Raw genomic sequence first — 14,621 nt, 5'->3', positions numbered from 1 at the left:
ATGTATTTTTTAAAAACAAGATATATAGTTTTTTTCCATGAATGGGACCACGGTCTAGGCATTATTCTATGACTTCCACGTTGGCTTTTGAGCTCTGTGCCTTATAAAATGATAGTTTCTCCTGGGAAAAACCACAGTGGAAAAGAACATTAAAAAAAAAAAAAGAATGTAAAAAAACCCACAAAATGACACTTTACCACTCTGGGCCACCAGGCTCTCAATGAAAGGGAGGGGGTGGGGTTGTAAGGCAGCCCAGATGGTCACCAAAGCCCTTCCCAGCTGGCTCTGCATCTAGCCCCTTGCTTAATGCATCAGGGAACTGAGGCCCCAGAAACAAAGTGACTTGCCCACATCACCCTGGGAGTTGGGGGTGGGGCCAGATTGAGAGCTGAGCTTCCCCTTTCCAAGCTCAGTGATGCTCCCTGACTTCCAGAGAAGTGGATGCCTGTTCTGGGGGGCATCGGGGCCTTGTAGGTCTTGTCTTGAAGCTCCCCCAGCCTCTCCCAGAGCCTCAGCCCTTCCTTCCCCCTCCCAGGACTGGCCATCCTCTAACCCTGTGGTTTGGCCATAAACTGCAAAGGCTACAGGGAGAGAGGGGAGACTAGAAGGTCTGCAGTGGAATGAGGGTTGTGAGTTCGGAGGGTCTTCCTGCCTCTTGCTCCCCAGGGACAGGAGATGGTGGAAGTGATCGCTTTCTCCCCCACGCTCCAACATGCACTGCTGTACACTCTTATCTCGGTGTGTGCGTGTGTGCATGCGTGTATGTGTGTGTTTCCATATGCACGGATCATATTATGAGTTCTCTGAAGACAGGCACTAGGTTTATTACCAGTGGCCCCAGGGTCTAGTGGCCACTCTTTGTTGACTCCCCCCACTCTGCAGAAGACAGCAGAATTAGCATCTTGGGTAAGACTCAAGGTATATCTTTGACAGAGAGTGATGTGCTATGAGAAAGTATCCTCAAATCTAAAATTTGACACAAACGAACTTATCTACAGAACAAACTCACAGCCATAGAGAACAGACTTGTGGTTGCCAAAGGGTGGTGGTGGGGGATGGATGGATTGAAGTTTGGGATTAGCAGAGGCAAACTAGTATACATAGGATGAATAAACAACGGAGTCCTACTATAGAGCACAGGGAACTATATTCAATATCCTGTGATGAACCATAATGGAAAAGAATGTGTATATGTGTAAAACTGAATCACTTTGCTGTACAGCAGAAACTAACATTGTAAATCAACTAGACTCCATTTTTTTTCCATTAACAATTTTAATCAGTTTGTTGTCTGAAGCACTATACTGGGTATAACATAGATACAAATTAAATTCTAAAGATTGCTCTAACCCCTTTTGAAGTTTACCTTCAAATGCATAGGATAAAGCAATTAAGCTACTAAAAAAGGAGTAAATTTGGAGTCACTTGGGCAGGACAAAAAGATTTGTTTCATTATCTAGAAATAGGAGTCGTAAGTCACCATTTTAAGTAGAGAAATACAGAACTGATTTTTGGCTGCATTGGGTCTTCGTTGCTGCACGCGGGCTTTCTCTAGTTGTGGCGAGCGGGAGCTGCTCTTCCTTGCGGTGCGCGGACTTCTCATTGCGGTGGCTTCTCTTGCCGTGGAGCACGGGCTCTAGGCCCGTGGGCTTCAGTAGTTGTGGCTCGCGAACTCCAGAGTGCAGGCTCAGTAGTTGCGGTGCACGGCCTTAGTTGCTCCGCGGCGTGGGGGATCTTCCCAGACTAGGGATCGAATCCATATCCCCTGCATTGGCAGCCGGAGTCTGAACCACTGCGCCACCAGGGAAGTCCTATGAATTTTTTAAAAATTAAAAAAATAAATGAAGATACCCTCAAAACATCCAACATCCTAATTTCCTCTGAGTACCCATTAATTTGTGGTTTGTTAATTTATCTAAATTTCCTTCACCTTTTCATTTCAGTCTCTATCCTTTCTAGGGTGAAAAGGAGTCACTCAAGTAATTGTAAATTTTTATTCTTACTGCTTAGAGCTAATTAGCCTCTCCACACTGGGCTGCCCACTGTGGAAAACAGTGTCCTTTTACCTGCGCTTATGTAGTATGAATTTCTCTTTAATCGAAAATGATGTTCCAGAAAATCCCTCCCTGCCACTCTTAGTCCAATCACCTGGCACGGTGCCTAGAAGTTCACCATTTGAAGTTTATTCCTTTGGATTAAGGCTGAATTTCTCAACCTTGGCACTATTGACACTGGGATAATTCTTCGTTGTGGCCGTGTCCTGTGCACCGTACGATGTTTAACAGCATCCCTGGCCTCTACCGACTAGATGCCAATAGTACCCCCTGAACTGTGACAATCAAAAACTCCTCCAAATATTGCCAAATGTCTTCTAGGGGGCAAAATCACCCCAGTTGAGAACGACTGGGCTGAGGGATTGTCCCCAGTGAAAATATTCTGGAGAAGGACGACCCTCATCAATTACACATTTCTCAGTGTTTACCAGACCCTATTCAAGGACAGCAGTTGGCTGAGAGCAGTATGGGGAAGAGGGGAGAAAGAAGATTATTTAGAAGAATCCACAGGGGGAAAGGAGGGGGAGAGATAAATTGGGAGATTGGGACTGACATACACACACTACTATATATAAAATAGCTAACTAATAAGGATCTACTGGCTAGCACAGGGAACTCTACTCAATACTCTGTAATGACCTATATGCGAAAAAAGTCTAAAAAAGAGTGGATATATGTATATGTACAACTGATTCACTTTGCTATACAGCAGAAACTAACACAACATTGTATATCAACTATACTCTAATAAAACCAAAAAAAAAAAAAAAAAAAGAATCCATTCCTATAAACCCTCCTTTTGGATTCCCATGGGCCTCTGGGAAGAAGGATCTCCCAGCCACCCCCTCTGGAGAGGGCCTGGAGAAGAGCCTCACTCCCACACACTCTGGGGGTCTATGGGGCACTCAGTTGGGGTCTGGTGTTGCCCCACGGAAATCAGCAAAACCTCAAGGAAGCCGATGAAGAACACGAAAGGGAAGAAGCAGAGACAATGTCTGCCCGTGAAGAGTTCATGGACTCCTCACCTTGTGAGGCTCCCCTCACCCTCCCGGAGAAGGCAGGGCAGGCATAATAACCATTTATGGATGAGATTTGTCCATCAGTGTCCAGAAAGAGGAAACACTCTATGTCTTTCAAATGGAAGAAATTTAACACAGAGAATTGGTACATAGTTGATGGAAATGCTGAGAAGCCAGTGGCGGACAGCAAGGCAACCCAGAAAATAGCAAAGCAGGAAGCAGCTACATCTCTAGGGCCGGAAAGACAAACTTATACAGAAGCCTTACAGACCCAGAAGCCTCCAGAGCTATTTGGCAGGAACTAAATAGTGGGGGCTGCCTGGCAGGGGATGGGATAGTGGAAGGATGGAAGGAAGCAACACAACCAGCCGCGCGCCGTGTCAGAAAGCAGAGAAGCAGAGGAATCTGCCTGGCTTCTTCCCTCTTCCCACCAAATTGTCCTCCACCCACCTGTCTTCCCACTGGCTGAGCCTACAGGGACGCCAGAGGGAAAAGCATTCTGGGAAATGTAGTTCCCAATAGTGAACAGAACAGAGCAGGGGAAGGGTGGAGAACAGATCAGAGCTGCAAGCAAAGCAGCAGTTGATTTGGCACAAAAAAAGAGACCCAGAGAGGTGAAGTGATGGGGCCAGGATTAAAGTCCAGATCTTAGGGCTCTTTCCATAGGACGCAGAGAGTCCTTGAAAGCTGAAGTGACAGCTCATGCTAGCAGCAGAAAGAATATAGTTCAGACTGCTGGAGCTGAAAGGATCTGAGACGGCGCTTACCTGTGATGCAGGGAGCTTTGCCTGGAAAGGGCATGCAGGAACATTCTGGGGTGCTGGAAGTATTCTGGGAGATACACAGGAGTCCACAAAAGTGAAAATTCATTGATCTGTACACATAAGATTAGTGTACTTTATGCATTTCATTGTTTATAGGTTATACTTCAATTAAAGGAAAAAGAGTCCCTGTCTTTGAGTAAAATCTTAAGATATTTTCAAATGAAATGATATATGTCTGGGATTTGCTTCACAATAATTAAGAGACGATTAGAAGAGTAGGAGAGGGTTTATGGGAGAAATAAGACCCACCTGAGTTGAGGCTGGGAGTTCACAGTATTATTGTCTCCCCTTTTCCATATGTATAAATTATGCGTGATTTCCATGATAACAATAAAAAAAGAGACCTAAATAGACTATTTTCCAAAGAAGACACACAGTTGGCCAACAGGCCCATGAAAAGATGCTCAACATCGCTAAATACTAGAGAAAGGCAAATCAAAACCACTATATCACCTCACACCAGTCAGAATGTCCATCATCAAAAAGTCTACAAATAATGGGACTTCCCTGGTGACGCAGTGGTTAAGAATCCGCCTGCCAATGCAGGGCACACGGACTCGAGCCTGGTTTGGGAAGATCCCACATGCCACGGAGCAACTAAGCCTGTGAGCCACAACTACTGAGCCTGTGCTCTAGAACCCATGAGCCACAACTACTGAGCCCACGTGCAGCAACTACGGAGGCCCGAGCACCTAGAGCCCATGCTCCGCAACAAAGAGAAGCCACTGCAATGAAAAGCCCGCGTACTGCAACGAAGAGCAGCCCCCGCTCACCGCAACTAGAGAAAGCCCGCACACAGCAACCAAGACCCAACACAGCCCAAAAATTAATTAATTAATTTTTAAAAAGTCTACAAATAATAAATGCTGGAGAGGATGTGGCGAAAAGGGAACCCTCTGACACTGTTGGTGGGAATGTAAATTGGTGCAGCCACTATGGAAAACAGTGTGGAGTTTCCTGAAAAAAACTAAACCTAGAGCTACCATACGATCTGGCAATCTCTCTCCTGGGTATAGATCCAGAAAAGACGAAAACTCTAATTCGAAAAAATGCGTGCAACTCTAATGCTCATAGCAGTACTATTTACAGCAGCCAAGACATAGAAACAACCCAACCGTCAGCAACAGACAATTGGTTTAAGAAGAATGTGAGATAAAAAAAAAAAAAATAAGAAGAATGTGAGAGAGATATATATATAGATATATATATAATGGAATATTACTCATAAAAAAGAATGAAATATTGCCATTTGCAGCAACATGGATGGACCAAGAGATTGTCATACTAAGTGAAGTAAGTCAGACAGAGGAAGACAAATATTATATGATATCACTTGTGTGTGGAATCTAAAATATAATACAGATGAATCTATATACGAAACAGAAACAGACTCACAGACGTAGAAAACAAACTTATGGCCACCGAAGGGGAAAGAGATGGGGAAAGGATAAATTAGGAGTATGAGATTAACAGATACACACTACTATATATAAAATAGATAGGCAGCAAGGATTTACTGTCTAACACAGGGAATTGTATACAATATCTTATAATAAACCAGAATGGAATAAAATCTGAAAATATGTATGCTTCAAATTTCATATAACTGAATATATGTTCAGTTATATATATAACTGAATATATGTTCAGTTATATATATAACTGAATAACCTTGCTGTACACCTGAAACCTATACAACATTGTAAATCAACTAAATTTCAATTTAAAAATTTTTGTTAATAAATAGAAAAAGGGATCTAAGGTGCGCACACAGACCTTTCTGCATTTAAGAGCTCAGTGGTGTGTCCAGTCCCAGACCCCATTTTCTTGACCTGAGCAGCGCGTGCCTTTCTGACACTTCCTCCCTTCCCAGGCAGCCTCGGATGTTCTCCGGCAGAGGGCGGGTCCTAGGCCTGCACCAGGAGAGGAGAGAGATGTCTATAGCTCAGGCAGACTGATTCACCCTTTTGTGATCCGCCCCCCACCAGGGGCATACCCCTGACCTGGACTTCCCACTCTTCCACCAGGAGGCTGTCCAGCCAGTCAGACCAACCAGGGTTAGGATGTGTGAACAGAGCCCTCCAAGGAGGGGGCAGGGGTGATGCCCAGGTGACCTCTCTCCAGACAGCCCGTCATGCTTAGGGAGGCACCCCTGAGTCACAAGGAGGGAGCCTGGTTGCTGGAATGAGCTGGGAGCCAGACATCTGGAGCCCCGGCCTCTAGGCTGGCTCTGCCACGGACTGGCTGTGTGACGTGGGCGAGGCATCATTGGTTTAGTCCATAAATATATACCGGACACGCGGTTCGTGCCAGACCCTGTGTGAAGCTTCGGGAGCCCAGAGTTACAGATCCGGGGCAGGCCGTTGCTGAGCTCAAGGCCCAGCAGCCAGCGGATGATAAGCCGCGGGTCACAGGGAGTGGTCTGCAGGGAGGCTGGGCAGCCCGGGGTGGAGGTGCTTCCCAGAGCCCAGGTGACCCTCAAGGACAAGTGGGAGTGAGCCAGGAGCACAGGAACTTGGAGACCAGACACCCTGGCATGGTTGGGTAAGGGCTGGGATGCTGTTAATGGGTTGCAGGGAAATGGTGGGAAGAAAAGGGACAAGGACCAGACCGAGTCCCCCTGGAATCCCGGTCTCCTCTACATGGCACCCTGGCCTCTGTGTCCTCATCCTTAATGTGAGGGGCCCGGTCTGGTGGGCTGTCAGCTCCCTCCAGCTCAAAGGGATTCAAAGGCTCCTGGGTGAGAGGCTGGGACTGAGGGTGGTGGCCACCCAGCCCCAGCCCAGCTGCCCTGCTCGTGGGGACTTGGTCTATGCACCACCGCCTTCTCTGAGGACAGGGGAGCAGGGACCGCTGCACCCTCTGGAGAATCTCGTAGGTGACCTGTGTCCACTGAGGTGGGTGTGGACTGGGCTGACTCAGGGAAGCGAGTGCTGGCTGGCTTGTGACTCCTTTGTAGTTTATCTTCAAAAGTCAAAGCGGGTGGGAAGCCGGGTGTCCAGACAGTCTGCCAACTAGGACTTCTGGTTCCCAGATGCTGGTCTGGCTGGCCGAGGCTCTCGGTGGCTCTCTGCACCCTCCAAGTCTGACGGTCCAGGCCCATCCACTTTTCGGATCTGGTGTCCTGCTGGGTGGACACAGCTGTGTCTGGAAGCCCATCTGTTCCCAGCTGGGCTTCCGGGGGCCCAGCCGAGGAGGGCGCCCTGGCTCTGCTACCCCTTTCCCACCGGCTGGGCCCGGCCTGTCCCTGCCTCCTCCTCTCCAGTCAGGCCTCCAAAGAAGGGAGGAGGCCCGGTTCCGGCCCCGCTGCCCTCACGTGCTTTCCCCGCCACCCCCTCCCGCCCTGCGTCGGGCAGCCAAGCCTGTTCCTCTTCCCGATTGCGACAGACGGCTGCCTCGGCTCCCAGCTCTCCCTGTCCCCGCCCCGCCGGCTCCTCCACTCCCACTTCCTGAGCCCGGCGCTGGAGCCCTGGAGGCCAGGCCAGGCCCGGCCGCTCTGGCCCCCGGGGGCGAGTCGGCCGAGTCCTGTCCCAGCCTCTGGGCTCGGGAGGCTGTTGCCACCACTGCCCAGGACGTCCAGGCCTCCCACCTTCCTCCCAGGCCTCCACCCATCTGCTCGGCTGGCTGACTGGCCGCCATGCGCCTGCCGTGGGCCGCCTCCCCCCGCGGCCTGGCCTGGGGGCCGCTCATATTGGGCCTCTGGGGTCTCCTGGCAGCATCCCAGCCCCAGCTGGTGAGGGAGGGGCCCAGGCCGGCGGGTGGGGGTGGGCTCAGCCAGGGAAGAGGGGTCTGGGCCGCCCTCTCTGTAGCCCCTCTGCCCTTCCCAGCCGACTGCTGAACACTTCTCGCCTCACTCCATCTCCCCTGGAAGGTGCCCCCCTACCGCACGGAGAACCAAACCTGCTGGGACCGGGAAACGGAGTACTACGAGCCCAAGCATCGCGTCTGCTGCTCCCGCTGCCCCCCAGGTGAGAGACGGGGGCCGCAGGAAGTCTGGGACGGGGAGGTGGGTCACAGGGCGCTCCAGCCCACATCGCTGCCTCAGACGGAAGGTGGACGCCAGCTCCCAGGAGTACCCGCCGGCAGAAACAGAGAGTGAGAGACACTGGCTGTCCCTCCCGTGTAGGCACCGCGACAGGCCCAGGGTCACACAGCAGGCAGCAGAGGGCATGGGGGAACCCTAGTCCCCTGACACTCCCACTGCCCCACTCACATCCTAGGCACACACGTCTCGGCTGAATGTGGCCCCGACCGGGACACCACTTGTGCCACGTGCCCCGAAAATTCCTACAACGAGCACTGGAACCATCTCTCCATCTGCCAGCTGTGCCGCCCCTGTGACCAGAGTGAGTGGGGCGTTCTGGCGGGGATGGGGGCTGGGATCTCCTGGAGCGCAGCCCCTCTGCTGAGCCCTCTGCCTCCCCACCAGTGCTGGGCTTCGTGGAGATCACGCCTTGCACTAGCAAACACAAAACCCAGTGCCGCTGCCAGCCAGGACTCTTCTGCGTCTTTTGGGGCTCTGAGTGTGTACACTGCGAGTCACTCTCCCACTGCCCGCCTGGCACTGAAGCCGAGCTCAAAGGTCAGAGGTCACTGGGGGCAAAGGGGTTGGGGGAGGAGGCGGGTGATCTTGAAGGGGGCGGGGTGCATGGGGTTGTGTCCATGGTGAGGCCCCAGGCCTCTTCTCCCTCCTTGAGCAAGGCTCACAGAAGGGACCTGCAGAGAAATGAAACTGGGATGGTGCAGGGCTCAGGGGTCCTCCCAGCACTGGGGGGAAGCTCGGGCAATTCGGAGATCGGGAAAGATGCTGCAAACTACGGATTGCAGTGGGTGGTCAGGGAAGGGGCCATCCAGTGGGCTCCCTTTGCCCACTCACCCTGGCTGGCCATGCATTTCTCTTGCCAGATGAAGACAGGAAGGCTAACAGCAACTGTGTTCCCTGTAAGGCAGGGCACTTCCAGAACACCTCCTCCCCCAGCGCCCGCTGCCAGCCCCACACCAGGTGAGGGTGCCAGGTCCGTGTTCCTCCCACCCTCCCAGCCCCAGCTGCTGACAGCCCCTTCCACTGCTCAGCTCCACGGACCGCCTCCCACTTACCGCCAGGAGCCCACCTGAGCTGGGCTCTTTCCTCCACAGGTGTGAGGACCAGGGCCTCGTAGAGGCAGCACCAGGCACCTCCCGGTCTGATACCAGCTGCAGAAATCCGCCAGAGCCCTCCGAGACGCCAGGTGAGGGGCCAGGGGCAGGGGCAGGGGGCATCTGGGAAGATGCCTTAATTCTAGCCATCTAAAAGAACGGGGAAATGATGAATCCTTTCCAGTCAGAATTGAGGCAAGAAGAAAAGCTCCTCAAAGGGAAATTGGAGTATCCCTGGGCCAGGTTAATTACACACAAACATACACACACACTTTTTAAGTTATATGTCCTACACATGACTTATAAGTTATATGTAATAGTACACCCACACGGAGATGTAATTGTAACTGACATCACCGTCATCGTTTTGGACATGCCACCATCACATAATCCATTTACTAGACTGGATGTCTCTGTAGTGGGTTACACCTTCCGTTATTCGAGAGAAGATTCTACACTTGATGCTTTCTTGGTCTTTTCTGTGGAGTCATTGGTTTCCCCGCCTAATAGAGGATTACAGGATGTTTCTAATGACTGTGGTTGTTATTAATCAGGGGAAAGTTTATTTCCTTAACTTAAAAAAATTACCAAGTATTTATAATCATAGCTTCCACTTATTGAGAGCTAGTGCGTCAGGCATTCTGTGAACACTTGACTTTCAATAACTCATTTGACCCTCATAATGATCCTGTGAAATAGTCTTATTATTATCCTCACTGACTAGATGAGGAAACCGCATCCCAGAGAGGTTAGGTGACTTGGCCCAAGATCATCCACGTGGTAACTGGTGTCATGAAGACCTATTCTAAGTCTCTCTTACTCCAAAGCCCATGCCGTAATACTTGCAGACTGCAGGAAATTAGAAAATTCAGATAAACAGAACTAAACCTCACCCAGAGAACCATCACCTAGCATATCCACTCAACACTTTCTTTTTTTAAATTTTAATTAATTTTTAAATTTTTGGCTGCGTTGGGTCTTCATTGCTGTGCACAGGCTTCCTCTAGTTGCAGTGAGCGGGGACTGCTGTTCTTTGCGGTGCACAGGCTTCTCATTGCAGTGGCTTCTCTCGTTGGGGAGCACGGGCTCTAGGCGTGCAGGCTTCAGTAGTTGTGGCACGTGGGCTCAGTAGTTGTGGCTCACGGGCTTAGTTGCTCCGCGGCATGTGGGATCTTCCCGGACCAGGGCTCAAACCTGTGTCCCTTACATTGGCAGGCAGATTCTTAACAACTGCGCCACCAGGGAAGCCCCACACTCAACACTTTTGAATATATCTTTCCATACATTTTTCTGTGCAATAGAAAAAAATAATTATTTTCCTAAAAGTGCAGTCATTTGTAACTTAATTTTTCATTCAACTATATCATAAATATTTTCCACATCCTCGTATTAATTTCTAACTGTGTATCAGAAACGATCAGCATTTTAGAGCTGGAATTTTAGAGAGTATGTAAACTAATCTCATTTTTATATGAAAAATACACAACTGGGCAGGAGCCCGGGTGTCCAAGACTCTGGGTCTAGTTTTTCCCCACACCTCCCATTCTGGACTCCCTTAGGCCATGGAATTAGACGGATCACAAAGGGCAAACTCCCAGCGTGCAAATGTCCAAGTGCTCCCCATCTTCCTCAGGCACAGGTGACACAGGCGACGGGCATGGTAGACTCCATGCTGTTGACGGCAGCATGAGGCCCATAGGAAGGCAGCGGTTACCATGGCTACATGTGGGCACCTGAGAAACCCAGCCTCCGCTTCCCTCCCTCCCGGGACCTGCCCTGAGCCGCGGGTGGAGACCGGGCAGCCCTCCACTGCCAGGTAGCCACAGGCAGAGTTCAGAAGCCAGGATCCCGACTCCGTCACCCCTGTAAACACCTCCACAGCTGCAGAAGGACAACCTCAGCTCCCGCAGCTGTGGGTCTCTCTGTAAGATGGTCAAGTCCGCAGAGACATGACTTCACCCTGTGGCCTGAGTCTGCTTACAGACTCCCCACCTCCCTTATTGCTTCCCACTCCCACTTTCAGCCCTTGCAGACCGACTGCCCAAGTGCCTGTCCTCACCCGCAAGGCTGCCCCCGTGCCGGTGGCCACCCGCATCCACCCCGAACGTCTCCATCTGCGGCAGAGTTTCTGCTGGCTGTCAGGAGGTCCCCCCACCAGTCAGGCTTAGTGCCCCTTCTCTGTAACCCGAGGGAAGTTTCTCCAACTCCTCCTTTAGGAACTGTAGTGGGACCGGAAAGGGAAAGCTGCTCTCCCTTTTCTGCCCAGGTGGCCAGAGAACTGGAGAGCTCTTCCTTAACTGCCCACCCCCCAGCCTCCTCGGGCCCTCATGCCCCGTCCTGTCTGCCGTCCTGCAGGAATGATGCTGGTGCTGGCCGTCTTGCTGCCGCTGGTCTCCTTGCTGCTTCTCACCACTGTGTTCGCCTGCACCTGGAAGAGCCACCCCTCTCTCTGCAGAAAGCTGGGTAGGAAGGAGCAGGGTGCAGGCAGGGATGCAGGGCCTGGGTCTGTGCCTACCTAGATGGGGGAGGGGGGCTGGAGGGAATATTCAGCTCCCCCAGGGATGACCCTTCTGCGCCTTCACACCCCCAAGACGCCCAGCACCTGCCCCCCACATAGACATCACCTCCATCCAGCCCCCCACTCTGAGGCTGGAGATAAGGGTAATGATAACCTGATCCTTGTGGGGAGCCCAAGGTGGGCAGTGCCATATCATGGCTTGTGTGGAGGGGGAGAGCCTGAGGGTCTGAGGCCTGCCCTTTCATTTTCTATTGCAGGATCCCTGCTCAAGAGGCACCCAGAGGTAATGGGGAAGGCTGAGGAGGCAGCAAGGAGGGGCAGGGGGACAGGTGAACCAGGTGGGGGGCAGGCAGGAAAAGAGTCTGCCGCTTCAACAACCATTCATGCATTCAACTAATAATTCATCAAGCACACGGAGTGCTAGGCACTGTTCAGGGCACAGCGGAAACAGCAGTGAGCAAAGCAAAGTGTCTGTCCTCCCAGAGTTACAAACCAGTGGAGCCAGAATAAAGTTAGACAGCTGTACCTCAGGTAGTGATAATTGCTAAATAAAGCATGGTAGGGTGGTGGCAGTGACAGTGGCAACAGACGAGGGTATATTATCTTAGAGTGGACAGAGAGGGCCTCTGTGAGCAGCTGATACTTGAGCAGAGAGCTGAAGAACACAGGGAGCCAGCCGTCGGAATGTATCGAGGAAAGTGCTCCAGGAGCTGAGGAAACATCAGGTGCAAAGGCCCTGAGGCAGGGAGCCTGATGAGGATCAGAAGAGGGCACTGAGCTGCCTAAGCGTGGGGTGGGGAAGGGGGAGGAATTAAAGAAAGACGGGGTCTGAGGCCCACGTCACTGCTTGGTTCTCGGCCTCTGTCCTGCAGGGAGAGGAATCAAATACTGCTGAAGGAAGCTGGGAGCCCCCGAGGGTCAACCCACAGTACCCTGACCTGGTAGAGCCACTTCTGCCCACCTCTGGAGACTTGACCCCAGCTTCGGCCGGGCTCCCGGCATCCCCAGGTTTGGAGGAAGAGGCGCTACAACAGCAGAGTCCTCTGAGCCAGGCCAGGGAGCTGGAGGCTGAGCTCCCAGAGCAAGGCCAGGTGGCCCACGGTGAGCCTGGGGCAGGCACAGGGAGCAGAGTGGGTGGGGAGGGAGAGTGGGCAGGGAGAGAGAGTGTGAGCCAGGCAGAAATGAGGAGACTAAACCTGGTGCAAGAGGAAGCTCCAGCAGCCAGAGCGTCCCGACTACAGAGAAGGGAAGAGACTGAAAACCAAGAAACAGAGGAATAAACACAGAGCTCAAGAACGTCGATGGAGGGGGACAGAGCGGAAATGGCGATGGCGGACAGGGGCCCTGGGGAAGCTGGAGGCCGATGCTGGGGTCACACAGGCCTTCCCCTCAAACTTGCCCCTCACTCCTTACTCCGCCTTCCTTCCCACAGGCACCAATGGCATTCACGTCACCGGCGGGTCTGTGACTGTCACCGGCAACATCTACATCTACAACGGGCCAGTACTGGGGGGAGCACGGGGCCCCGGAGACACCCCCGCTCCCCCAGAGCCTCCGTACCCCATCCCTGAAGAGGGTGCCCCTAGCCCTCCCGGGCTCTCCACACCCTACCAGGAGGATGGCAAAGCTTGGCACCTGGCTGAGACAGAGACACTGGGGTGCCACACCCCCTAACGGGGCCAAGGACCCAATTTGTCACCCACGCCTGATGTTGTCTGGAGAAGCCAGGAGAAGGGAGGCCTGAGAGCGCCTCCTCCTCGAGGCCGCCCTCCCCGCACAGGACTGACCAAGGGCCTGGGTAGGGCCCCGAGAGCTGGACCCCGAGGGGCCGGGGCTCAGACGCGTCTCTGAGAGCAGGGCCAGCACTGGCTGGGAATGGTGCCCCCGCAGGACTCTCACCACCGCCCGAGCAGGCCCGGGACTCCACTGCAGACCCTCTGCCCACTGGGGCAGCACCAGCTCGGCCTCAGGCACAGACAGCACATGTGATGCTAACTGCCAGCCCCCTGGCATCTGTACCCCAAGCATGGCACGGAAGGGAGCCAGCCACATGGTCACTCAAAGACATGGCCGGGACCTCTGGCGGATTTGTGGTGCCCATCATCCCTGAGCTTCAGAGGCCCTTCGAGGGCCCACACTTCACATGGACTGAGGGAGACGCTACATGAAGATGGAGTGACAGGGAGGACCACCCTCCCCTTCTAGACAGGAAAGGGAATCCTTATAACCAGGGGCTTGGGTGGGGTTTTAGGTATAAGGGAGAATTTTGGAGGGGGAGGAAAACGGTGAGTGTATTTATGAATTGTAACCACATGCAAATAAAGAGGAGACTGAGACCGAGATCATTGATTTCTGTGGGATTTTTTTTTTTTTTTTTTGGCCGTGCCACACGGCATATGGGATTCTAGTTCCCTGACCAGGGATCGAACCTGCGCATTTGAAAGTGTGGAGTCTTGGGCTTCCCTGGTGGCGCAGTGGTTAAAAATCTGCCTGCCAATGCAAGGGATACGGGTTCGAGCCCTGGCCCAGGAAGATCCCACATGCCACAGAGCAACAAACCCCGTGCGCCACAACTACTGAGCCCACGTGCCACAACTACTGAAGCCCGCGCACCTACACCCCACACTCCGCAACAAGAGAAGCCATGACAATGAGAAGCCCACGCACCGCAATGAAGAGTAGCCCCCACTCGCTGCAACTAAGAGAAAGCCCGTGCGCAGCAACGAAGACCCAACACAGCCATAAATAAATAAATAAACTTATAAAAATTTTTTTAAAAATGGAAAGTGCGGAGTCTTAACCCCTGGACCGCTAGAGAAGTCCCTTGGGATTTACAGAGGAACACTATTCCACCGGGGCCGTGTCAAAGGCACAGGTCAAAGCTGTGAAACATAATCCCACAAGGTATTTGTGTAAGAGGCCGGGATATGGAGTTCAGGTGATGACAGTATTGGCCAGCAATCTCTGACAGCGTGGCAGGCAGCGTTCTCAATGCTGTGCAACGTGACCTTATGCAACCTGCACAACGCCCCCAGGAGGTAGGTACCATGACTCTTCCCATTTAACAGAT

General features: G+C 52.3%; 1 protein-coding gene and 1 long non-coding RNA gene across 2 annotated transcripts; one reads left to right on the top strand and one right to left on the bottom strand.

The window, feature by feature from the left end:
• Window positions 1–1,751: 1,751 nt before the first annotated feature.
• On the bottom strand, window positions 1,752–7,177 carry LOC116760929. The gene is made up of 4 exons (XR_004351890.1): window positions 6,781–7,177; window positions 5,674–5,810; window positions 3,841–3,904; window positions 1,752–1,811 (listed from the first exon to the last, which is right to left on the bottom strand). It is a non-coding gene; the product is annotated as an uncharacterized LOC116760929 (long non-coding RNA).
• A 112-nt stretch (window positions 7,178–7,289) lies between these two features.
• Window positions 7,290–13,893, top strand: LTBR (lymphotoxin beta receptor). The gene is made up of 10 exons (XM_032646474.1): window positions 7,290–7,630; window positions 7,769–7,865; window positions 8,118–8,243; window positions 8,327–8,479; window positions 8,803–8,899; window positions 9,034–9,125; window positions 11,389–11,496; window positions 11,809–11,834; window positions 12,424–12,652; window positions 12,984–13,893. Exons 1-10 carry the CDS (start codon window positions 7,535–7,537, stop codon window positions 13,223–13,225), a joined length of 1,266 nt encoding a protein of 421 aa, XP_032502365.1. The 5' UTR covers window positions 7,290–7,534; the 3' UTR covers window positions 13,226–13,893.
• The last annotated feature ends 728 nt before the right edge of the window (window positions 13,894–14,621 follow it).

The sequence above is a fragment of the Phocoena sinus genome, chromosome 10 (genome assembly GCF_008692025.1).
Source record: "Phocoena sinus isolate mPhoSin1 chromosome 10, mPhoSin1.pri, whole genome shotgun sequence".
Classification (NCBI taxonomy): Eukaryota; Metazoa; Chordata; class Mammalia; order Artiodactyla; family Phocoenidae; genus Phocoena; species Phocoena sinus.
This window is presented reverse-complemented; position numbering and strand designations above follow the sequence as displayed.

What these genes read in the sequence shown, in the direction of transcription:
- LTBR (XM_032646474.1), top strand. Translation starts at nt 7,535, where the DNA reads ATGCGCCTGCCGTGGGCCGCCTCCCCCCGCGGCCTGGCCTGGGGGCCG. An exon ending in CTGCTCCCGCTGCCCCCCAG is followed by an intron (nt 7,866 to 8,117) that starts GTGAGAGACGGG and finishes CTCACATCCTAG; the next exon opens with GCACACACGTCTCGGCTGAA. An exon ending in CACTGAAGCCGAGCTCAAAG is followed by an intron (nt 8,480 to 8,802) that starts GTCAGAGGTCAC and finishes TTCTCTTGCCAG; the next exon opens with ATGAAGACAGGAAGGCTAAC.